Source organism: Phoenix dactylifera, chromosome 8 (assembly GCF_009389715.1).
Source record: "Phoenix dactylifera cultivar Barhee BC4 chromosome 8, palm_55x_up_171113_PBpolish2nd_filt_p, whole genome shotgun sequence".
Classification (NCBI taxonomy): domain Eukaryota; kingdom Viridiplantae; phylum Streptophyta; class Magnoliopsida; order Arecales; family Arecaceae; genus Phoenix; species Phoenix dactylifera.
The window spans coordinates 21,056,262-21,082,803 of NC_052399.1; the positions used below are offsets into that span (position 1 = coordinate 21,056,262).

Sequence of the window (26,542 nt, forward strand, 5' to 3'; positions counted from 1 at the left end):
TGTCAAGATTGATAGACATTATATGGAAATGTGTTTGCTTCTTTTAGGCGGATGCTTTTGCGATAATTAAAGAATTATGCTATGCAAACTTTTAATGTAAATTTCTTAGCATATGGTGGAAATTTTTTGGTCCCAAGGGGGGTTATTCAACAGCAAATGGCCCTCCATCACCATAATGGATGACTCGAGAGTCCATATTGAATTCATGACATTAAGTTTTGCTGGTACTTGACCACACTCAAACATATATACACATTTAAGCATTTAAGCATAACTCACGCCAGCCCAAGCTACCCTCGGCTCAACCACCGGGACCAAGGTGTCGAAGATCTAGTAGCCACCAGCCGCAATCGCCATGGACTTGTCCGAACCTCTGATGATAAATTCAACACCTCCCCTTCCCTCGTCAACCAGTATACAATCGTCGAAATTTACCTTGAGAAAACTCGGAAGGTGGGGGCTCTCAGGTAAAAACACCATACAAGACGTTCCAAGAGCAAAAGCAGAGCTCTAGGTATTTCAAGCTATCAAGGATCCATCCAACAGCTGCAAGTGCGCAGTTTCTGCCGCTTGAATCCGGGCCAGCTCAACAACGAATCTCGGTGAGGTATAGTTTTCACCGAACGTCTTAGTATTTTTGGATGGTCAGATCTAATAAGTCATATAGGTCGCCATATTAGCCGCCAGCCAACTGAATAATTTTTTGGCTCGGTAAACGAGGCTTAGCCATTAACCCACCCCCCCCCCCCCCACACACGCACACACAGAGAGGATATCCCTCCTTAGTGAGCCTATTAACCTATCCGGGGCTCAACTAGGCCTATTCCCTCCAAGAGGATATCTAAACTACCATATTATCCCTCTAATTTACTCTTTTATGTCTATCCACTCTCTGAATGGACTAAGAAAAGGTGATATGACATTTTTTGTCCTGAATAAAATTCAAAGTTAACGCTTACCATGAAACTCAAAGTACTTTGTTCCCATTCCTATCCCTTTTCAACTATTCCTCTTGCAGAATGCCAATAAATTCTTATTTCACAGAATAAGCCTATCACTACCGCATGCCAATCACTTCCACATTGTCTAGATAACTTTTTTCTAATTCTCTTAAAATTTATTCTGCAGTCAAACATGACTTTAAGGTTCATTTACTGAAAGAAAATTTTTTGGTTATTGTAGCTGGAAAAAAAAAGTAATGGACAGCATGAAGAAAAATTAAATTAAGATATTTTCTCATATCACCAAACAGATGATAAAATATATTTTAACTATCTTCAAAATATAGCATATTATTTTCAACTACCATAAAATTACATTTGATAAATACTATTTTATTGTGCACATATCTGTATACAGTACAATAGTAAAGGGTTAAAAAATTGTTATAATTTTGAGACTTTTTTTTTTCTTTTGTATGAAGGAACAATAGGTGTCTAATACCGAAATATGTGACAATTTAATGAAATTTTGTTGCAGTGCCGCTATAACCATTGGAAGGTGCAAAAAGATTCGGACACCAAGTTGTGGAGCGGAATTATGATGCCATCCGTCAAACCATCTTACGTCAGATTTGCGTATGTGTGGCGTCACGGCAATGTGAAACCGAACCACCGAGTTCCTTTTTTGAACAAAACGGAATTCGGCAATCAAGTGATGCTTAGCCCATTGCTCGCCATGGTTATAGACGGTCTGACCCTGCGGGACCCGACCTAGCCCATTTATTTATTGCCCGAGTTTAAGCCGGGTCGGACTTTTGCTAAGGGACTGGATCCCTCGAACGAACCCAAATCGGAAGGAATCCCAACCACGGCTATTAATCACCTCTAGGTTCATGTGTCATGTATTTTATAGTTTTTTTTTTTACATGAATACTCTTCTAAATATTAAATTTTGCATAAATATTCTTCCAAAATTGATATTTGCAAATAGCCCTCGTAAGATACTTGTTTTGCTTTTCCACTCTTTTTTTATCCTTATTTTTAATATATGTATCCACATCATCCAACGCCGTTAAAAAATTAACAGTTTCAAATTAAAATGACTAAAATATCTTTAATGGCAGATGTATAAGAAAATATTTATAAAGTGATCGCAATGAGAGACCAAAAAAAGTAATTTTAAAATTTTATTTATTTTAAATTAAAATAAATATGATTTTTATTAACGGTGTTAGAAAAATCGTTATAATATGGGCATTTGTATAAAATAGTGTTTTATGAAAGTACAAAAATAAATATAAATTTTAAGAGGATACTTACGTAAATTTAAATTTTTAGAAGAATATTCATAAAAAAAATCCTTTACTTTATTCTTAGTAACTAGGGTGGATTGAATGCTTAGTTTAAACAATAAAATCAGCAGCATTAAAGGTTTGTTTGTTGCATTACCTCGAATTGGCCTCAAGTGTCTGTATTACCTGTGTATTGGTGTTTCCAAATTTTTGGAAATTCTAACTTCAAGCTTTTGGCACCCACATTTCTTTTTAAATTTCGCATATGGGTCTGAAGAAGTTTTGAAGCCCCGGTTTGTTGCTGTTTATCGGAAAAGTGGGAGTCGTAGACAAATTTATGTTCATTTGTTCTCCATAATTTATATAATTTTAATTCAAGTGTTAATAATATCATGCCAAGACATTATTTTATTTTTCATTTCAAGAACTCCATGGCCAGAGAGGACTTGTTAAAGCTTCCTTTTATCTGGAAGAAAAAAAAGGGATAAGTTTTTTTTTTCTCCTGGATACGCAGCACCAGTAGTTGCTTAAAGTTGGACCAATCTATTTTTTGCTTCTAAGGTTGCAGTATGAGATTATATTCAAAGTTCTGCTACTTGATACTGAAACTTGGGGGCTATAATCCCTCATGATGTCTCATATTATAGATCTATTCATGCTTTTTATGTTGTTGGTGTGAATCTCATGGTAACGCCGATAACGAGCGTTATTGCATTTGCTATCTTGCATGGGCAAGAATGTATAATAATCCCTTATGCTTCTTTTCCATGGTACATTGAACTTATTGCATACAGCAAAATCCTCCATTAGATTATTTCATGCACCAATGATGGGAATCTACCAGCATCACTAGCATTGTATGTGCACCTATTATTCGGGAGAACATCGATTGTAAATTTATTGAGAGCTTCTGTTTATGGTCGAAATTCTTTGGATGTAATATGAACAATAAAAAGGTTTGCTTTAGTCTTGAGAGTCATCAAACCAAAACTAAGCAATAGGGTTAAAATAAAGTGGTTAAAATTCATAGATACAGAGTGAGAGAAAAGAGGAAAAGTATGTTAAAATGGTGATATATTTAGAAGGAATGTTTGACTTCATGTAGAATATTTTAGCTACTATGGGTAGGTCTAGAGAGGTCTCAAAACGAGATTTATCAAATTAGAAGCCAAACTGCATACTTAAACTTTCGCTGGCCATAACTTTTTCTTGCAATATTTGATGAAAATATTTCTTTTTTTTTCTCTCTCTTAAAATCGAATAACCTTTTGAGATCTACGACACCGCATTTATCCTTACAAGGTTCAACTCATATAGGAATCGAGGATGATTTTTCTCTTTAGGCTTTGATGGCCCAACTAAAGTAAAAGAAAAGAAAAGGTTTTGACTAGAAATACCTTACAATTCGAAAAAATTAGATGAAGCTGAAAAAAAAACTAATGCAGAAGTAGAGATCTGGCTCCTATAAGTTATATATTAAGTCAAGATCTAGCTCAAAGAGATTTTATCAATTTTATCATGAAATTAATGAAAGAAAAGGGAATCTAGCACTCTACTTCTGAAAATCATTTTTTTTTTCTTTTGAGAGATCCAAGTTTAGCAAATTAAAAAAAAATCTTTTCTTCTCTTTGATTGGATTACATGTTTTACTTATATTTGGTTTTACGAGCATTAAAAGCTTAGCTATTCTTGCTGCAACAAGCATCTATGACTAAAATATGATTTACTACGTGACATCAAGGGTGGTTTAGTAAAATAGAATAGGGAGCAAGAATAATTAGCCATTTCATTTACTTGTGCAAACAGCATTGTGTCTTTTATTAAATTAGTAATCCAGATATCTCAAAGCTATAAAATAAAAACCATGAAGTATTTACCTAAGGATCTATGAATTGTTTTTCGCTCCACATAATCCAGGTGAACACCTTTCTAGGATAAGCCTTAGTTAATATAATTTTTCATTCACATATTTAATAACTTGTAGCACATGACAAGTTATTCTTCCTCCACATGTTGGTCAATGCTAAGCTGGAAATATGTATTAGATTAGTAACTAATTGTTATGTAATAATTTATAGCAAACTTTAAAAGAGCTCCTTGTATGGTGATTACAATTGTTATGTTGGTTTAGGTACATCATTTATTTTAATTGTGCTACATACATGCAACGCGTATGAAGTTAAAGAGGAAGTTTGTGATCATGTGGCAACAACATAGATAATTTGGGATCATGTGAAGAGAAATACTAAACTATGATCATGTTTTATAATTGTATAAGAGTGCAAGCTCTCTACAATATTATTTGCAAGTAATTTCTATAATGTGATAAAATTGGATGTTAGTAATAAGGATTTTGAGATTCTGAAAAATTATATCATATCAAGAACTTATTTGGTTTACGGAAAAAGAAGGAAAAAAAAGGTAAGGTCAACTTTGGTTGGAGTTTGTAAAGAGGAAAAATGAAAAAGTAGCATTTCCATAAAAATAAGATTTCTATTTTATAAAAAAAATTATGAAGGACATGGAAAAACTACTAAAAATTTGAATTTTTTTAGCCATCAAAATTTATGGATATAGTCTTTCACTCTTTCTCTTTATTAAGGGTATAATGGATATTTCATATCACTTAAAAAAAAAAAAAGAAGATGTTCAACCAAATATAAGCCATTATAAAGTATATCTTTTTTTATAAATTAACTAAATATGCTAAAATAATTTTTGTAAGCATCATATTTTCATGAATTAGTTTTTTTTTAAAAAATATTTCAGGGATGAAAAATTTAATGTGTCTCAACTGATATTTAAGATATTGTAAGTAACGGTATCGGAGGAGATGCAAGGGGGATATCGGCGTCGTCCAAACGATATATCCTTATGTGTCGGTTATATCGTAAGTCGTAACTCGTAAGGCAACTAGATATCGGCATCACGTTATTTCCATCGAGCGGATACCGTTATTGCAGCGATAATTATATGTCGGTCACGGGCCGGCTATAAAAGGCGAAGTTAAACTCCAATGATGCGATTCGCCATGGAGCTCCTCTCGCTCCCCTTCTTACTCCTTCTGGCTCTTTCTTTTTTCTCCCGTCCGACGGTTACCATTGCGAGAGGAGGCGGTGAGTGCTCTCTATCTAACTAGGATTCTCGAATTCCTTTTTTGCCAGATTTCTTTTTTTCCCGGATTTCTTTCCTAAGTTTTCTTGTTTTCGATCCATTGATCGCTTTCTTTTTTTTCTTCTTTAAATTCTATGAATTGGATTCAGTTGTTTTGGTGGTGGGATCTGACGCGAATCTTTAGCGGGTCGAACGGATCCAAGAAAACCCATTGTTTAGGGTTTATGCGCGTTCTTGATTGTGGGCTTTTATTCCCTAAGATTTATACGTTAATTTTGTCAGTTTTGATTCCAACTAGAAACTTGGGATGTTGCTCAAATTTCGATTTCTTTCCTAACAGTTTTTGTCTTTGTTAAAACTCACTCAAAACGTCATTCAAATGTCAACAAGAATTGGATTTAGTATCTGGCTTTTAGGATCTTTAACGAATCTCAAGCGGACGAACGGATTCAAGAAAATCCGCTGATCAGGGTTTTTGTGCTCTATTCTTGGAATCGTGATCGTGGTTAACAATCTGAGATCACGCATCTTTCACTCATGAAAGAGTGTTGGTTTAGGTAATCTTGGTAAGAAATAAAGAAAGAGCATTGGTTTATTGATCAGTGCTAGATTTGGCACGCTACATCTTGATTCCTTTCCTGATTGATCGCCTCTATCCTGTGTTCTTTAATCCTATAAGCCGTTGTAATTCAAAATTAGTTACCATAATAGTCACAGCAGAAGTACATACGTTCAGCTGAGCGGTAAAAAAAAATTCAAGAAGTTCCTATAAGAGATAGAAGCCAGTGGGATTGAGCTGTTCCGGCACTTTGCTGGGTAGTTTGGTCGGAATGTAAAGCTCGGTTCTTTTTTCAAGAAGTTCCTATTAGAGATGGAAGCTAGTGGGATTGTGCTGTTACGGCACTTTGCTGGGTAGATTGGTCAGAATGTAATGCTCGGTTCTTTTGTCAAGGGAGGCAGCCTATTATGGAGTTATGTATGAAGACTCGTGCCTTATGGATGAATGGGTCGAGAATTTGGCAAAAACGAGTTAAGTTCACCCCATACAAGGCAGGGATTGGTCTTCCCGCTTTGATGTGGTGACTGACGGGAGCCAGACTCTCTTGGCTCCACAGGGTGATCGAGTGACTGAGGTTGGTTTTCTAGGGTGCTGTCTTGGGTGTTGTCATCCATCTTTTTCTTTCCTCTTGTGGATTTCCTTATTCCTATACTCCATTTCACGTTCTAATGAAAACTGTTCTTCTCAAAATAAAAAAAGGACGACGATATGATTTCGTATGTTCAACGTATTATTGCCCATGACTCCATTTTCTGATGTTTGTTAACATCGACCAACAAGCGCTGGTTTTGTGATTGAAGCAACCTTAAACTGATTGTTAATTCTTTGCAGAAGAGTTATGTTGTGTGATCAATATGTGCTCTGAAAGAGGCGCATCTTTCTTCGTAAACTTGGAAAACATTATCTAACTTTCATTTTTGGGCACCCATTGTATATTTGTCAGGTCATATGGACTGTACTCATGGAGTATTTGCCCGGCATCTGTTTGAAGAGAGCCAGCCTCGGATATCGTATGTTTTGGATAAGAATTTCTTTGATTATTCTCCTGTTATCCTTTTTCTTTTTTACTGATTTCCTTTATCAGACCACATCTAAAGGTTGATGCCTGTTTGTATTACAGGGAAGCCATGACTCATGAGTATATGAGTAACTCTGAACTTGAGAAGGCCATGAAGGAATTTACTCAAAGATGTGCTAATATTTCCAGGATATACAGGTATGTTTCATTTGAACTTTGATGCTGATGTTGCCAGTTTTTTCTTAATGGGAGTCACAGGTAACTGATAAATCTTGAATGGGAACCAAATGTGAACGCTACAATGTTTTACAATGCCCCATAAACATTGGGGACATTAATGGAACTCTGCTATTCAGAAATACATCCATAATTATCAACTGTTTGTGCTAGAGTGCCAAAATAGGAGATGCCTACTGCATATTAACTTTTTTTTAATCCTCCACTGGTATGCCAGCTTTTACCTAACTATGCTGATCTCTTTTTCTTCTCTCTTTGAGGGATTGTTGGAATCTGCTACCAGCATTGGAAAGAGTGTGAAAGGGATACCATTGGTAATCTTGTTGAAAACAAAAGAGTTACTTTGTCTTTCTTTATCTGAATGTGTAAAGCGTGTAATTTTGGTGAAAATAGTAATTTCTCTTGCTTATTGCATGTAGTGGGTAGTGGAAATTTCTGACAAGCCTGGGCAGGAAGAAGCTGAACCTGCATTTAAGGTTAGTGATCTTTAATCAACCTTTCTCTTATCTATTTAATTGTTAGTTTTTTCTCTTTTTTTTTTAAATTTCAGATATTCATGCAAGAATATCTTTTATATGTATATGTGTGTGCATATATGTGTGTATTTCAATTTTGATGTATATTCTGTTAAAGACCAGTTGCCATCTTTACAGAGTGAAGGAGATCTTGGTAAACATGTGAATTACCAGTACTTGCCGGTGGAATTGTTTTTTCCCTTCTTCCTCTTTCAATTGTTTGGGTTAAATCTGTCAAAAATTATGTATGTGCATTCACATATTCTAATTGATAGCTTGGAAAAGAATATGGCATGGATTGGTGGTTCAATTTCAGATGCCACCTTTTGGTTTTTATACCTGACCTCAATCACTTATATGTTAATGCAGTTTCTTCACATATCCTCTTTCATGTGATTTTTACTTTGGAAACTTCATTTTTTATATCTTTAAAATCTATTGGGATAACTGTATTTTGGGAATATTTCCACTTGCTATTAGACTCTTATCTATCCTAGATGCTGGTCATGTCACCAAAATTTTGATCATCTTGATCTTTGTATTGCTTTTCCCTGAATATTATATTAAGGGAAAGGTGAACAAGTTTGGCCCAAATCGCTGTGTATTACATTCCATCACTCATATGAAAAAATATCCACAGGACACCTTATTTCTGCTTGAAAAGTTGAGGTGTCAGTTGAAAAATTATGCCAATTAGAAGTTAGTAAACTTTAAGTATAATTGATCGAGATTTGGTTAGGATTTATCAATATCCTGGATTTTTGTAGTATGGGTCAGTTTTTCAATCCTAAGCCTGACCAAAGAGTTTGAATTGTGTAGCCCGAGTTTTGGTCCCGAGGACCAAGCAAATGGTTTTCGGGATGAACCTATTGATAATCTTAACCTTCTCATCTTTTCCTATTAGTGGTCTACTGGAGGTATGTGAAGTTGCACTGGAGTCATCTGCTGTAGTTTGTGCATAAGGGTAATTTGCGCTGTTTCTCATATTTGGTTCAGGCAACTTCATGGAAGTTAAGCATCAAGACTTCGACACCAGTTGTTCTTCTTTTGTTACTATAGATTGCAATGTTGTTTGGTTCATGTAAGGATTCTTTGTCATGCCTTTTTGCACCAATAATATGTCTAAGATCTTGTTTTTGCTAACTTTGATGAATGTTGATTTATTTGTCATATTTAGGGGCTCCCCCACCCCCCATGCCCTGCCTAATTTATTAACTAAGAGAAAGACATTGCATGTAACACAAAACACCACCATCACAATTTTGCTGAAGAGATTGCTCAACAGTAAACTCTGAATATGATGGTTCATTCTTCAGGTGATTCTGGAGATTGCATTGCTGTATATGTATCTATCTACATCGTCATTATGTTGTAGGTTTCTATCTGTTGACTCTGAGGGGAGTTAGTCCATCAAAATTATTGAATCAGATATGTGCTTAATCGCCACCCCTTTGCAGAATAGCTATTTTCAATGTGTTGTTAATATCCCAATTATGGAATAAATAATCCTTTTTTTTACTTGTGTGCTGGCTCTATTTAGTAATTTTGTTGATCTTAGTTTGAGAGACAGTTCTGCACATAAGTCTGCTGTCAACAAATTATGTTATCCCACAACCTTTTAAATCATATTGAGACTAATTTTTTCTATGCTTTCTATATTCTGATATATATCATCTTTTGTCATGTTTAGTTTGACCATATATGAATAATGGATATGACATAATTCTATAGTGTGGAGAGATGAGCAAATGAAGTAACATATTTGTTTGAATTTGAACCTGGGACTGCTTTGAGACTGCCAATATCATATTCTGACTGCATTTCTGTGGATTCTGTGCATTTCTTATGAGTCATCCCCATGGATTATGCTCTTTTGTACTCTGATGTCTAAAATGCACTGAAGATTACCAAATGGATATCGTAGTTCATTGGAAACGTGCACGGTGATGAACCTGTTGGGAGAGAGCTACTTATATCTCTTGCAAATTGGCTGTGTGACAACTATAGGAAGGATCCATTGGTAACTCTTTTCTCTCCCTTCTTTCTCTAGAAATCCCCCTTGCTCTCACAAGGTTTCTTCTTTTTTTTTTTCTTTTTTTTTTTCAGCACATAAGTATAAATTTTAATATTTTTGACTAGTCTTGATTATTTAATTGCTTTTTAAGGGATATTGCCATGGATATATGAAAAAAATTGGCTCTCTAGAGCCTACCCTGATAGAAGGGAGAAGGGTTGTGCATTATCACTGTTGAAGTTTTTGGTATATCGATATGCCTAATAAGCTTCATGCCAATGTGGTTCGTGGAATCTAGCATCTTGTTCTTCAGTAAGATTGTTTAGTTTTCCTGGTTCTTGTTGTGTTCTTAGTCAGGGACAGCTATCGACGTGCTGGCATTGTGTTTATATGAAAACTAATGGATAGATGGAACATATGTATGCAGCAGCCATGCAGCCATGCCTGCCAACGTGCACACCTAGACACCGAAATCGTGGTCAATGATTGATTAACAATCACCATACTCACATGCGGCACATAGTTATGCTGCAATGGATGGTTGATTTGATGGTAATTGCCCATCAATAAAAAGAAAAGTTATCGAAGTTAAAATTGAGCTTTGAATTTAATTTGTAGTAAGAATATATCTTCAAAACTAGCAAGTAACTGTGAGAGAAAAGGTGGAAAAAGAAGCTAATGTGCACTCCCTCATTTTATATAATGAATCACTGTCAGTGATCAGTTTAACAATCATAGTGCTTACACCTGGAAACCTGATAACCATCACCATCAAGCCCTGTCCAAACTATTTGAGTTGGGTTCAAAGTAGCATAGATAGCAACCGTCAATGTTAAGCCACAATATTCAAACAGTATCATAGGTAGGGAGTCCTTACATACCTTCTAAGATAATTGATGTTTATCTTTTTTCGTAACTCACCATTAAGCCTTGTCCAAACTATCTGAGCTGGCTTAAAAAAGCATACATAGCAGCCACCAATTTCAAGCCACAACATTTAAAGTGTTATAGGGAGTCCTTACACTCTTTTGAGATAATTTATTTTATCTTATTAACTAGCAGACTGTAGACGGAAGTGCATGGAAAAGAAACTAATTCATATATCTCCAGCTTATATTGAGCTTTTTGGATCTGCAAATGGCAAAGTATTCTTAAAAAAAAATTATATGCAGAAAGAAAGCTAAGAGTTATGTACAATATAAAAAAGATGAAACATTGTTAGAACATTTTGACCGGCTCTCCTAGTTCTATCACACAAAGATACATACATACGTACATATGTATGTAGGTATGTGGGTACGTGCGTACGTACGTACCTAGGTACATAGGTACGTATGTACATACCTACACACACACACACACACACATATATATATATATATATTAATTTAGTCATATTATGTTCCATAGAAGTTATGGTCATTGGACTATTTGTCTATACCCAATTTCAAGACTTGTATATAATGTAGAATGAACTGATAATTTAATGGAGAAAGAGGAGTCAAATGGATACCTCATTTAATTAGTGTTACCACTAATTTCTTTTCTGCATTATCTTTGGTGAAAAGAGGAACTAGAACTGTTTTTGGATGAAAAACAAACAGGATCAGAGGTATCACAGATCTCATCATGGATCTTATATGTTCCTGGTTTCTATTATGTGATAACTTGTGCGATCTCCAACTATTTTGCACAATACGAATGGAAGACACTTCAGAACCTTTGAATATTTGAATCCAATACTTTCGTGGTGACAGAGAGTTGAGCGGATCCTGTCTTGGCTATCTGCTACCCCAATTTCAGGGACTTTACAAGTGCAGATATTCAATGGCATTTGCGAACTCCAATATGTGAATATTCGCTTAATGTATTTTTCACTACCTTGTTTATCCACTTGATGCAGCTCCTCTCTTTTTCTTCTTTCTGTTGAAATTTTTCCTTTTCCAATGGTAGATAGCTGGTCATTCTAATTGTATAAATGAATGCTCAGAAATTTTTTGTCCACATGTGCTAGAATTTATTACATACAATCTGCAGGATTATGCTGATTAGTTAGAAAATTTTAGTTTATACAACAGAAATTCATGGAGTCTCTGCTGTACTTTTCATCTTATTCTTATAAGAAGGCTAGTATCTTATCATGCAACATTTTTTAAAAACTTCGTTTAGTGACCTCTATATTCTGAATTAATGTTCTGTGTTTATAGGCAACATTGATTGTAAACAATGTTCACCTACATGTTCTTCCTACTATGAATCCTGATGGATTTGCTCTTAGGAGACGTGGGAATGCAAATAATGTGGACCTAAATCGGGATTTTCCTGATCAAGTGAGCACTTTCATATTCACAATATGTCAATATTAATGATTTTATAACATCTTCTATGGTTATTTCTTGCTCCAGTCTGCTGCTAGATTACTTTATTTACTTCCTGCAGTTTACGATTGCTAACCTTTATTTATAATATTACTGAATGAATTTGAATAGTTTTATCCTATGAATGACATTGTAAGCCTGCGACAACCTGAAACGAGAGCAATTATGAACTGGATAAAAGAGCGACACTTCACGGCCTCTGCAAGTTTACATGGGGTAAGATTTTCTTTTTTGTTCTTTGTTTTTTTTTTTTTTTTTTGGTGAACATTGCTTATTGTTCTTGGCTCTTGCCCTAATAGAAGAAATCTGATGATTATGGGGAACCTTTTTCCCTCCATTAAATCCATATTATTGCTGATACCTTATGGAATTGTAAATGCTAATCTGTATCCATTATTTTACAAAGTCTGGTATTCGTCACAAGCTTGGAAGGAAAATGGCATGGATGATAATTATATGATTCTGTAACCTGTCTTACCACCGAACGAAGAACAGGAGCACCATGGGCAGTGGTAATAGTGATGGCTAGAGGACCAGCGACAGTCAACTGTTGGCCCTAATTTGATTGTTTTCTAGTTCTGGAGAATGTTTTGATGTAAACATCCAATAAACAAAAAGTCTTTCTAAATTTAAAATTTGTAAAGCTGGTACCCAATTTTCTGTTAAAGTAATTCAAGCCTACTTGTTTGCAGCCAAAACATACTGTTCGTGAAACATAAGATCATATTTCTGGTCTACTGTATCATACAATCGTGGTTGCTTAAGGATGCAATAGTTGTATTTCACTGTCAAACGTTATGTATATCAATTGCATGCTATCAATTTGCATCCCCAAATATTTTGAAGTTTGGTTTCTAACCTTGATTTAAATTGATCAATGAAACCATGGAAGCGGTGAGAGGCAATCAAGTTTATTAAACTGCCTTTGCAGTCGCAGTCAGTAAACCTTCTGAAGGCTTAGATGGAACTTTTAGGAAACCAAGCTGGCACATAAAGTTAAAAGTTGCCTATTAATTCATCAGACTTAATTAAATATTGTAATGTGACATACGATATATAAATCTTAAAGGCATAGCTTTGAGATGAGGGTGAGGTGGAAAAGAGATGGAGTATTTGATGTAATTCTTTGGTCTCATTAATTAATTCATTCAGTGTTGATAAGTAGATAATATTTTAAATTTGTTAGTTTTGCTTCTCTCCCTAAAACATTGTTTGGAAAAGTCAAGAGGGTGATTACCCGTCTGCCCATAAGTAGTGGCAGAGCACCGGGCAACCTTTAGGGTCAAATTGAACATGGCAAATCCATGAAAGGTGTGTATGTGGTGGTTGAGCTGGAAAGCAAGCAATGGTTTCATTGTAGATCATAATTCAAAGTAGCATCTGGAAGAGAACTAGAGAGGGACCAGGAGCATGGATGTGGGAATAGGCACACTTAACAACCCCCGCTTCTCTTGGGAATTGTTTCTTCTGTTGGATGCACAGGAAAGAATCCCATGTGGGCTTTGAGTGACGAAGGTCATAGTATTTGTCTGAATTTTATCATGTTTATGTACCACTGTGCCTTCATGACGTAACTCATCTTCTGTGGAAAAAGGCTGAATGGTAAAAGGGCCATGAGTCTTGGATTTCCTTTCTTGGAGATTTAAGCAGTAATGATATTTGATGAATAAACATCACCTAACCTTGCCTGTTAATACTTTTTTTTTGATGTAATTATCATATTTCATTTATCTTTTTTGGATGACATGGTGATGATGAGCACTTCTTTGAGTGAAGCAAAAGATTTCTCCCCTGGTGTACATTAAAACCTCATATATTTTCTTTGATTTATGGAAACTTCCTTTGTGCTTACATGGCATATCGTTCCCCCTAAAATAATGAGAGTCCATTTGGAAACTTTTGTGATGAGTTCTCTATAACATATATTATTGGTTTTCCCAATAAGTTTCTTTCAAACCGACCAGTTAATATCCCTTTTTCTCTCTCACTACCTGCTTGTGATGTAAATCTAGCAGTTCTGGTTATTTTTCGATCAATATATAGCCACAGAACTAATGTAAGGACTTATGAATGAAAATCATTTCCAAATTACTTTTTTTTTATATGAATATTGAACTTATTTGATTTCATTTGAGTCTTGAAAATCAAGTTTTCGCTTGGTTAAAATGACAAAGGTGTTTCCTGATAGGGGGTAGGAATTATTTTGGTGGTTGTGTAATCATAAGAAAGGTGTAACAAATAAAGTCATATGATTTGTTGTGTTTTTCTTACTTGAATGACATATCACCCTGGAAAGTATTGAACTCTTGCTGTGTAATATGTAAAACATTCATAAAATTCTTTCACTTACTTTATAAAGTAAATTGGTTTTGGTTATGGTTAATCATGGTGAGTGTTTGAAGCCAGCTGATCTAGTTATACCTCATCTTTGCTTATGGAATAGCACAGCCAATATCTGCTTCATTAAGCAGGTATTGGCAGGTGCTTTCTATCGTGTGAAATTGTTATATTAAACTAGTTTTTACAGGGTGCACTTGTTGCAAATTATCCTTGGGATGGCTCTCAAGATACAAGGTAATATATTTTATGAGCATTCTGTATCTATTACTTGATTTATACTGCCACTGTAATATAGGTTGCTTTCTAAGTTTGATGTTGGACTTTGTTAGCAACAAGAGCATATGAATTTTTTTTCTAGACTTATAAAATATAAATGAACATACATCTGATACTGCTCTATGGTTATTATCTCCTTGCCGCACCCTTATGGGCTTCTTCAACTAATCCAGTTGTTTGACATGATTTATATTTATGTTAGTTTGGTGAGATCCTGTGGTATAGTAAATTTCATAGTTCATTTTTTTTAGCAGAATGTAATCATCCTGCAATTCTCAGATGGATGTTTTTGTCATTTTTTTCTACCAGTTTTATTTTGCAATTGGTATTTGTATGATATTCAGTTTTTCCTTTCTTCTTCTTCCCTAACGTTTTCCTTTTGAATCTCTCTTCCACTACGCACTGAGCGACTTAGGCTAGGAATAAGAATAGTTTGATGGAGGGATGCCACAAGGTTGATGGTGGCCACAAAATGTCGTTTACTCTCTTTTGAAAGTTTTCTGCCACCACTTGAAGTCTACAAGCAACTCTTGTTTTGTTATAAATTTCTGTTATGTTGTTGGCATTATATTTTATGCTATAACTCTGTAGATTATCACAGCTGCGCATCCTAGTCTGCTCACTTTCATTTGCACCTTTTTGTTTCTATTTGGCCACAAATTGACTTGAAGAAAGCAGTCATGTCACACAATTTCTTCCTTGTGTGCCTATATGGCATGCTAGTGCTGTCAATTTGTTATTCACTTTGTGAATCAATTTTAGCTTGGACATGCAACTTATTCTTAGGCTTTCAGTTTCAGTTCTACTAGCATATGACCCATGTATGTGTGGGGTACATTTTTCTCTTTTATTCTTAGTATGTTTGTCTCATACAGATGTGACCATAACAATTTATTTTCTAACTTAGTTGGATATAAATCATTTCGATTCAAATACTCTTTTTCAAACAAAGTGCATACCGTGGAAGTCGGTTGTTTAAGCTAACAAGTGTCCGATGTCATCAGACTTATAGATCAAAAGGCAACATGACATAGAAAACTATTCAATTCATATGATATAAAACTATTAGAAACTTTATTTGAATAACAAAATAAGCCATAATTAGAACCAAGGTCCGCCGTACCGGTACCGGTCGGCGTACCGGTGGCCGGCCGGACCGGTACGGTACCGGTACGTACCGGCTGGTACCGGTCCCGTACCGGCCGGTACGCGGTGGTTTCAAAAACCACAGCGCGCGGCGCTGTGGTTTTAAAAAAAAAAAAAAATCGTACCGGTGCGAACCGGCCGGTTCGCACCGGTACGAGGCCGGTACCGGCCAGTACGGGCTCCGAACCGGCCGGTACAGGCCCGAACCGGCCGGTACAGGCCCGAACCGGCCGGTACAGGCCCGAACCGGCCGGTACAGGCCCGAACCGGCCGGTACGCACCCGTACCGGCCGGTTCGGATAAAAAACCGGAAAATACCGGTTTTTTATCCGTTCCGGTACCGGTCCACGGCCGGACCGGTACGTACCGGCCCGTACCGGCCGGTACGGGCCGGTACGGCATTCCATGATTAGAACCAAGTAATCCTAATTGGAACACAGTCGAACTGGACAGGGGCTGTCCTAGCCATCCAGTGAGATCACGACACGTGGGATGGGTGCAGGACAACCCCGAAACAGACTTCCGTCTCCCTTCTTGGCCATCCCGCCTTCATCTTTGCCGGATCACGTGCTGAAATGGCCGATGTGCCCTTGTTTTTTTTGCAACGTTGCTTCGGCCTTCAGCTCGTTGTCGGGAAGTCAGCGTTGTTGCTGGGAGGAAGGAGGGAGGAAGCTCGGTTCATGGGCTCATCTTTCTTTTGTGTTTTTTCCATGATGAGCGGAGCATGAGATCAGAGCCTTGAATCGCTCAGAAACCCCGCCTTTCGCGTTTTACATGCTCGAACCACTTGGAAACCGCTTCTCCCATGTTTTTCCCATGATGAGCAGAGCACGGACCTCTCGGGAGGGAGGAGGGAGGAGGGAGGAGTCATGGGGTGCTTAGAAGTTATGGGGCGCTTAGGAGCTACAAGGCATGCCTTTATTAGTATTTTTTGCTTTTTTCCTTCTCGATGCGCACACTGAGTAGATGCGGTCCACGTGAATTTGTGCGAAAGTCTCCTTCGCATGAATTTATCCTTTGATCACCAGCCACATCGTTCTCAAATTGTGCAAAACTCCATCATTTACTTATCTGCATAGATCTCAAAGCGAATAGCTGATGATTGAGTGGTGCAGAACTGCAGATGTTGACCGAGAGCTAAGAAATCGTCCTTTAGTTCACGTGTACTCACCTCTTTTTATTTTTTTTAAAATTTTATTAGTGATTGAGAAATCGTCCTAGACACGTACCAGGATGCTTGATCGGGACAACCACCGGGATGGGGTGAGGCATGGGCGCCTTGTTCCATGGGAAAACCGAGACACCCCTTTCCATGGGATTTAAAACCTTGGTTGAATTGTCATAAGACAAATCCAAAAAAAAAATCATTATATTTGAACAAAGCATTCAGAAGGTAAAATTTCCTGATGCAATTACATAAAAAATATGTGAAGTCTTTTGTTTTCATGATCTGTTGTAATGCAAGCAATATCCTTGTTCATAAATTGTTTATTTTTTCCTTTTCCCCCTATGTAGATGCTAGTGTCTGAAGACATCTTGATGTATCTTATTTTAAATCTTTTTTTTTTGCAAAATAAATTATATAGTTTTCTATGCAAATTCACTCCGCTAAAAGAAAATAACCCCCCCTAAAATATAGTTTTTATTAATTGCATAACTTTTCAGGAAATAACACCTTTATGTTCCGGTTCATCTAACTATAATGATTTTAGCCCCTCGCAATGAAATAAAACCATTATTGAAACTTTCATATCAAGGAGGATTTTCGCTATTATCCACTTCTCGCTTGTATTTCAATCAATAACTTCAAATTTTACATTGTGATGATGGTTACTTTCTTGAGATCTTTTTGGTGGGGTTGGCCGCAATATTTTTGTGGGGCAGGTTGAAGGTAGATTAACAGAGCTTTCTGATATAATTTTCTAACTTGCTTTTGGTTTGGAGGATTACAATCTAAGAAGGCCTTGTGGAATAGTACACAAACAGGCATAGTTATTGGCCGGTTGACGGGGCCCAATGAAGCAAAAGAAGAAAGCATGGTAGGAGTTGGCAACAATATATCATTACTATGCCCCATGATCGGCAGTGCTAGATGTTGACCATCATATGGTTACTATGAAAACGGGCTACTTTTTACAGGCCAGGCTACTCTATTTGTGCTGATTCATCTTGTTGTTATTGTCATGCCTAAAGTCTTCTGTATCTTAGGAAAACCAGGACATTTAATTTGCAAATGTTTGAGAGTTTTGCAAATTTAAATGGAGTATGTGTTTAGCAGTGTTAGAAAAGTAATTTCCATATTGATAATTCGATAAAATATTATGATCTAGCAGTTGCTGATTTTAAGAGAACATTTGATAAGTATGTCAAATAAGTAATAACGATATTGTAGCTAGAGCTATAAATGTATGGTATAAATTTGCCTAGATCTTTGTTGGGCTTGTTTGAATTGTATCAAGATATTGAAATTGAAACATAAATTAAAATATAACTCCCAACTTTCATAATCGCTGCTGGGCAGTGGGGCCCCAAAACCCACTAAACCAGGTCTGGGTAACGGTGGCTACCGCCTTATTTTGTGATTGACTGGTTTTCCTTCCCATTTCCATGACAGTTTTATCTATCTTCACCTTGAAAAACGTCCACTACAACACCCTCTACTTAACACAGTGGCAACAAACTCTCAGTCTTTTTGTTGGTTACAGGGTTTCAATCTTGGATTTGAGAAAGCTCGGGCCTCTTTTACTTTGAAATGTTTTGTGATTTTAACTTTTGGTGGATCAGTATTCCGTGAGTACCATAACAACATAATATTTTATGTCCCAAACGATGCATGTATGCATGGTCTGTGTGGCTCATGGCATTAATATTTGCAACTGTAACTGAAAATAGTATAGTACAAGGTAAAATCTGAAGTCTATCTCTTCCTGGAATGCCCTTTCTATTGCTGAAGCATTCATACCGAAGCATTTGTTGCCCTTCGTGGTGGATCCCAGGCGCAATTGCAAGCTGTGGAATTAAATGCCACTTGTACATGTGGCAAATGGAGAGCTCTACTCAAGCAGAGCCTTCATGTTAGTGTATATATTTATTAGATGAGCAACTATCCAATGTTGTCTTTTGGAAGCAATATGGTACGCATGCATATGATGTGTTTAAGACTGTAATTTTGCTTATTGTAAATTATTCTTATCTCTATTCTCTTCTTTGATGATAAATGATGAGAGGATATGGATTCTTTATCATGCGATTAGCTTTTTCATGATTCCATCTTCTATGTTTATTGAGCTTTCTTGTTTGATGTGTATACATTTCAGAAAACAGTATGTTGCATGCCCTGATGACAAGACATTTCGCTCCATGGCACGTTTGTATAGTCGTTCACATTACAACATGTCTTTGAGCAAAGAATTTGAGGGGGGGATTACTAATGGGGCTCTTTGGTATGGTGGAGTTGCATTGATTTTGAATTTCTTTTTTTCTTTATTTTTAACACTTCATGTTACATGCCTCTCCTATAATTATTTTTGAAAAACTTGCTCTTGTTCTTGTGTTACTTCTCTGAACTTGTTCTCAGAAAATGTTTTTTTTAGGTATCCTATCTATGGCGGTATGCAAGATTGGAACTACATACATGGGGGCTGTTTCGAATTAACCTTGGAAATTAGTGATGACAAATGGCCTAAAGCAAATGAGGTTTGATTGTTAATGACATCTTCTGCTATTGCAGCGCTTGCTACATTTTCATCATCGATGACATACTTTTCTGGACCATTTTCATGATATCTGTTAAACCTGTGTGACATTCTTTCTCATGCTTTATATCTTCTTGTGAATATTCAAAGTCTTGGCAATATTTATTTTCCTTCATTAGCTAACTTCAACTTTTTTCACTATCATTTACAACAAAAGAACTTGTATTTGCATGCATATAAAATAGTCCTACCTTGTTTATAGAAAAGAACTAGGATAAAGAATTGATAACATCAAGTTACAGATAAAATTGGATAGTATTGGCAGTTATTGATTCAATTACATGATATATTGATCATTTTCTCGTCAATAAAATAATATTATCAATGAGACTGGATTTTACTTCAGTGTCTTTGTAAATACATGTTATCTATCATGGAGTTAAAATCTCAACCTTCAATGTAGGAAAGGGTAAATTTGGCATGTTCACTTTTATCAATTCAACTGGTTAAAAATTTTAAAAAACTTAAGGGATTCTCATTAGTGCTGTACACTTTCAAGAAATTAGATTTGCTTTGATTCATGATAATATTATTCACTATTCCTTACTATATGGTAATACTCTGGACATACCATGAAAGAGGAGCAAATGAAGCTTCAAATTCCTCCCTTTCAGGTAGAGATCCACCTACCTTTTGTTCTCTCTCTCTCTCTCTCCTCCCCCCTCCTTTCTCCCTTCCCCTTTCCAATCTCTAGTTCTGAAGCCCAGTTTTTTTCTCTTTCTCCATCCTTCGAAATGGAGGACATTAAATCCCTTGGTCTATAAAATGATATGACACCAATGTTCTGAAACTTGCCCGGCTATCGGCTCGTTTTGGTGTTCAAGACCTGTTAACCCGTGACTAAGGATTCAAGTCCCAGCGGGATGTCTCGCGGGACACTAGGGCGGGGTACCATCCCATGTGTCTGGGCAAGACCGTCCGCCCATTGTCCTCGTAACTTGATCGGCACATCTTGGGACATTCCTTATCCCAATTGTCGGAATGGGGCGGGATGGCAGTACATCCTATCCCATGGAAAAAGTGAGATAGCCCTGTCCCATGGAATTTAAAACCTGCATGTGACATCATAAATAAATAATTAAGTAAATACTAAAAATAGTAGAAATATTTAAAAATCTAAATATATAAAAATAATATATATACACATATATATGTAATGATAATTATGGTACATGCTTAACATTAATACCATAAATGAAGAGATGCTTAATTCTTACAGGTTACTCCTCAAAGAATAGTACAAAAGATGTATATATTAGCACCTAATAATGATACCCTATAAGTTTTTCATTCTTCGAAGAAGAGTAAAAATATAATTTACAAAATAATGTCTAGAATCTTCAATATAAATCATCACATCAATCAAACAAGAAGTCTTTGAATAGCGGATGGAATTGGCAGGTGAATACCGGGTCAACTAGGAGAGACAATACTGGGTCGTTTGAGAGAGTCAATAGTGGGTCGCATGGGTTTTTAGGAAATGCAGATCTAAGGTTGATACTCGACTTGTGTAGGCTTACGGTTCATGGATCAAGCAGGTTGACCCAGTCAACCCAGTCGGGTATTAGAACACTGCATGATACAGACATGGCTAACAAAGGCTATCACCTTCTTGTGTGTAGAAAGAGAGAAGAGGGGGAGGTAGGGAGGTCTGTGGGCTTGCAAGCTTATAGACAGGATGAAAAAAGGAAAGCTAGCAAAAGCTCCTAGATGGGGGAGGAAGAGAAACATCACGAACTATACTGGAGGGGCTCCAAATTGTTTGATATTCTATTAGTCAATGGGGGACCTTGCACCAGTGCTCACCACCCCCCCCCTGATCCTCAGCAAGTTCCAGCTGTTGAAAATTTAAATCTGGACCATCTAACTATAGAACATTGACAGCTTAGGAAAAAATGGAAGGTACCAAAGGATCACCTTGAGAAATTTTATCCCGATCAATGTTGATGCTTTGCTAGTTAAAATTCCTAATATGTACTATATTAGATAGCAGCAATATTAATTGTATATCTTTCTCATTTTTGTTCCAAAGCCTCATGAACTAGATATGGCTGTCTTTGACAATGTCTGTGGAAGGTTCAAATGGAAATTGTTGGGTAATGTCCTCTTGCATGTTTTATGGATTTTATATGTCTTACTTAAGCATTTACGAATGCAACATGTTACTGTGAATTCATGCTTGATTTATCTAGGTTATTATTAAAGAAAATTAAGGAGCAAGTTTTGTAGTGCTACGTATTAGGACATTATACAACCAAAACTCATGCTCTTAAAGGAAACCACCTTCAGGGTGCATTAAACTCCAACTCGTATCTATGTATAAGAGATAGTTTATCCAAAAGACAGCATGCTAAAATTGTCGCGCTATGATGTATATGCAAAATTATAGGCTACCAAGTTACTTTCTTTATCATCTTCTCATGTTCTCACTAAACCATTTGTCATTAGTTTGCCATGAGAATGATGGACTGTTAGTTTGGAGTCATGATGACAATTTCCATCCACTAGGATGATTTTTTGAGACATTTTCTACTTCATTGAGGAAAAGGGACCTGACTACATAAGTTTGCCCATAGTCTGACTGGTTCTGAAAGGATTCAATTTATTGTTGTTTGACATGAGCAAAATTTAACCCAGGTTGTACCTATCAATATTTTCATTAATTAACTGATAGGTGCTGTTACCACTTATTATCATGTAAATAGTCAAAGGCGAAAATCTATTTCAGCATATAGTGATTTGAGTAGGGAAACAATGGTTCATATCCTAGCATGTCCCTAGATATATAGCATATGAACTCGAATCCTTATTTGTGTGTTTTAGATGATCCAAATCTGGTTGTTTCTTCATTATATACAATTTGTTTGGTTGCCAAGGCCCAAGGCAGTGAGGAATGGAGGAAAAGTGTGAGGTGATGTTTATGGTAGGTGGGAGTAGAGGAAGAAGAAGCTTCAAGAGAAGAGGGTGCAAGAAAATGGAGGTTTGAACTTAGGAGGACAGGAGTGGAGCCAACAGATGTGAAGAAACAAAGATTTTATTTCTTCAGATTGAAAACTTCTGCCTCAACAAGGGTGAGGGCATCCCTTTATATACACAAAAACTATTAGTGGTTTCCAATTGATTTTGGAGTCCGATGGTTAGTGGCCGGCTGAGAAAAAAAATAAAGTTAGATGTGACTAAAGCAATTTGCTTTTATAAAGTAAGCAATTTGCTTTTACAAAGTAGCTTTTGAAAAGAGGATTCTTTTTTCCTTCGTCTTCTTCTGGGCTGGAGAAATAAGATGCTTTCTTCCTCCTGAAGTAAAGTTGATGTAGACATTGATGTTGATTAAAGTAGCTTTATTAAAGCTGAGGTGTCCCAAAGTAGGCTCCGAAAGTAGCCGAAAGTGGATTCCTTCTGGATGAGGTTGCCGAAAGTAGATTCCTTCTGTCGAAAGTAGCTGGTGACTCAGGAATTGATTTGACGAGTCACATGTCTTGGTCGGTCGACTCTAAGAGGATTAGTTTGAGTGTGCTGGCTCTTTGCCTTTATCTAGTCTTGATTTGACTGTTCCTTTGCGGAGTCCAGTGGTAAGGATTCTTTCTCAGATTTTTTCTGTCTTGTCTTTTGCATGGAGAGACTGTGTTTCTTCTTCATAAGGGTCTTGGAATTCTCCTGCTAAGCATCTATACATATTGTGGTCTTCTGAAGTGGACAATGATGATGTCCTTGATTCAGTAGATTTTATGGAGGCAGTTGAAGGTGCCTCGAATATGCAGTAGCATTGCTGCTTCATATGGTCAAGACATTTGACCATGATCTCTTTGTCGATGCAGTTAGGGTGGTTCTGAGAGCTTTTGCTTTAATTTAATAAAATAATTATCATTAAAGTTATCTGATTATTGAGTTATGGCATGTTTATTCATGCTCTTATAAGAAATTAAATTAGTTTTAATAAAGATGATGATATCTTGATATTTTTCTCTAGACATGCCCAGCCACCACTTATATAAATTTTTTTTTCAGCATAGGAAGATTTTTTCTGGTTTCAAATTTTGCGGATAGGATCCATTTCCATATCCAAGGAATTTTGTTCTCGATGATGAAAATCATTGGACATAATTTTGAGGAGATTTGATCATCCGTCATTTTGTTGATGGTGGGATACTTGTCCACCCATTCTTCAAAATATTCGAATATTTCTTTGGGCAATATGTTGAGGTCTGGCCCAAAGTAAATCCACCATTCTTCAAGAGTGCTTTTTCTTGGGGTTCTCATCAAAGAACATGTTAGTAAAAGCTTGGACATAGTTCCAGTAATTTGCTAGGACTATTTACCCATTTACTTAGAATGGTTTGCCTTGATTCGGGTCAAGTCTCCATTCATTTGGTCTAATCACCTTGTGAATAGTGCATTTGCTAAAGTTGATGATGTTGCTCCTCATAGTATTATTATAAAAATTATGATTAATTTCAACAGAACTAGTTAGGAGTAAAATTACCTCCATAACTATGTTTTTTCCTTCGCATGAAGGATAACCCAATTCGTCAAAATATTTTTGACGCATAAACCATGGATCTTTCAGATTATTAACATCATTATGATCAAGGTACATAATCACCTGTTCGGATTGCTTCTCCGATTAAGTACTGTCCAGGATATTTTTCTATAGTACTTCCTTCATCGTAGGGTTGGATGATGAAGTTGGCTGGAAAAGCATTCCTTCCTTTATAGCATCAATTTGCTGTTGTTAGTCAACCTTCTTGTCCCCTTTTAGATAGTTTGCCAGATCCACCATTTGCAGATATCTCATGGAAAGTGCATTGGCACTGCGTCCCCTGCTCAAATGAGACAGAGCATTCTTTGAACTCATGGAAAGTGCATTGGCATTGCATCTCCTGTCATATCGAGCAGAATTTCTGCCTCGATTATAATATGTTCATCTGTGAGGAATCATCCCTGCAAAAATTCTCTAGTCAGAAAATCAGAAAGAGATTTTTTTTTAAAATTTAGTATGTTCTATTTCAAAATAAAAAACAAACAATTGTGCTTGCCATCCAGCAAATATTTGCTTGGATACTAAATTCTTAACATCTTTTTGTATAATTTGTTTGATTGCACTGCAGTCTATTCTCAACAGAAATTGCTGATTTAGCAGATCACTCATAGAGAAACATATTATAATCGAGACAGAAATTTTGCTCGATATGGCAGGGAATGCAGTGCCAATGCACTTTCCATAAGATATCCGCAAATGGTGGATCTTGGCAACCTATCTAAAAGGGGACAAGAAGGTTGACTAACAACAGCAAATTGATGCAGTAAAGAAAGAAATGCTTTTCCAGCCAACTTCATCATCTAACCCTACGATGAAGGAAGTACTACAGAAAAATATCTTGGACAGTACTTATTCGGATAAGCAATCCGAATAGGTGATTATGTACCTTGATCATAATGATGTTAATAACCTGAATGATCTATGGTTCATACGTCAAAAATATTTTGACGAATTGGGTTATCCTTCATGCGAAGGAAAGAATAAAGTAGTTATGGAGGCAATTTTACTCCTAATTAGTTTTGTTGGAATTAATCATAATTTTCATAATAATACTATGAGGAGCAACATCATCAACTGAAGCAAATGCACTATTCATAAGGTGATTAGACCAAATGAATGGGGACTTGACCCGAATTAGGGCAAACCATTTCAGGTAAATGGGCAGACAGTCCTAGCAAATTACTGGGACTATGTCCAAGCTTTTACCAACATGTTCTTTTATGAGAACTCCAAGAGAAAGCACTCTTAGTTTTTGCAGGTCAATCTAGACGTGTTACAGAAGCCTCTTCTAAGCTGGTTCTATAAATGGTGGTCTTACTTTGGGCTAGACCTCAACATATTGCTCAAAGAAATATTCAAATATTTCGAAGAATGGGTGGAAAATCATCCCACTATCAACAAAATGACGGATGATCAAACCTCCTCAGAATTATGTCTAATGATTTTCATCATCAAAAACAAAATTCCTTGGATATGGAAATGGATCCTATCCGCAGAATTTGAAGCCAGGAAAAATCTTCCTGTGCTGAAAAGAAAGTTTTTATATAAGTGGTGGTTGTGCATGCCTAGAAAAAAATATCAAGATATCATCACCACCATTAAAACTAATTTAATTTCTTATAAGAGCATGAATAAACATGCCATAACTCAGCAATCAGCTAACTTTAATGATAATTATTTTCTTAAATTAAAACAAAAGTTCTCTCGGAAGCACTCCAACTGTACCGACGAAGAGATCATGGTCAAATGCCTTAACCATATGAAATTGCAATTCTACTGCATATTCGAGGCACCTTCAACTGCCTTCATGAAATCTACTGAATCAAGGACATCATCATTGTCTACTCCAGAAGATCACAATAAATACAGATGTTTAGCAGGAGAATTTCAAGACCCCTACGAAGAAGAAGCACAGTGCACCAATACAGAAGACAAGATAGGAGAAATCTGGCAAAGAATCCTTGCCACAAGACCCCGTAAAGGAGTAGTCAAATCAAGACCAGATAAAGCAAAGAGCCAGCACACTCAGACTAATCCTCTCAGAGTCGACCGACCAAGACATGTGACTTGTCAAATCAATTTCTGAGTCACTAGCTACTTTCGGCAACCTCATTCAGAAGGAATCCACTTTCGGCTACTTTTGGCGCCTACTTTGGGACACCTTAGCTTTAATAAAGCTACTTTAGTCAACGTCAATGTCTACATCAACTTTACTTCGGGAGGAAGAAGCATCTTATTTCTCCAGCCCGGAAGAAGACAAAGGAAAAGAGAATCCTCTTTTCAAAAGCTACTTTGTAAAAGCAAATTGCTTACTTTATAAAAACAAATTGTTTTAGTCATATCTAACTTTATTTCTTTTCTTAGCCGGCCGCTAACCATCGGACTCCAAAATCAATTGGAATCCACTTATAGTTTTTGTG

The 26,542-nt window shown here is 36.4% G+C and overlaps 1 protein-coding gene across 1 annotated transcript in view; it reads left to right on the forward strand.

The window, feature by feature from the left end:
• The first annotated feature begins 5,238 nt into the window (after positions 1 to 5,238).
• LOC103709752 (carboxypeptidase SOL1) overlaps positions 5,239 to 26,542 on the forward strand; it is a 30,195-nt gene continuing 8,891 nt past the window's right edge. Inside the window, exons 1-11 of the mRNA XM_008795246.3 lie at positions 5,239 to 5,349; positions 6,850 to 6,916; positions 7,027 to 7,122; positions 7,445 to 7,475; positions 7,581 to 7,637; positions 9,601 to 9,696; positions 11,898 to 12,020; positions 12,180 to 12,284; positions 14,596 to 14,642; positions 19,148 to 19,273; positions 19,424 to 19,526. Coding sequence (XP_008793468.3) covers positions 5,250 to 5,349; positions 6,850 to 6,916; positions 7,027 to 7,122; positions 7,445 to 7,475; positions 7,581 to 7,637; positions 9,601 to 9,696; positions 11,898 to 12,020; positions 12,180 to 12,284; positions 14,596 to 14,642; positions 19,148 to 19,273; positions 19,424 to 19,526 — 951 coding nt within the window. The 5' untranslated portion in view covers positions 5,239 to 5,249. The remainder of the gene's footprint in view (positions 5,350 to 6,849; positions 6,917 to 7,026; positions 7,123 to 7,444; positions 7,476 to 7,580; positions 7,638 to 9,600; positions 9,697 to 11,897; positions 12,021 to 12,179; positions 12,285 to 14,595; positions 14,643 to 19,147; positions 19,274 to 19,423; positions 19,527 to 26,542) is intronic.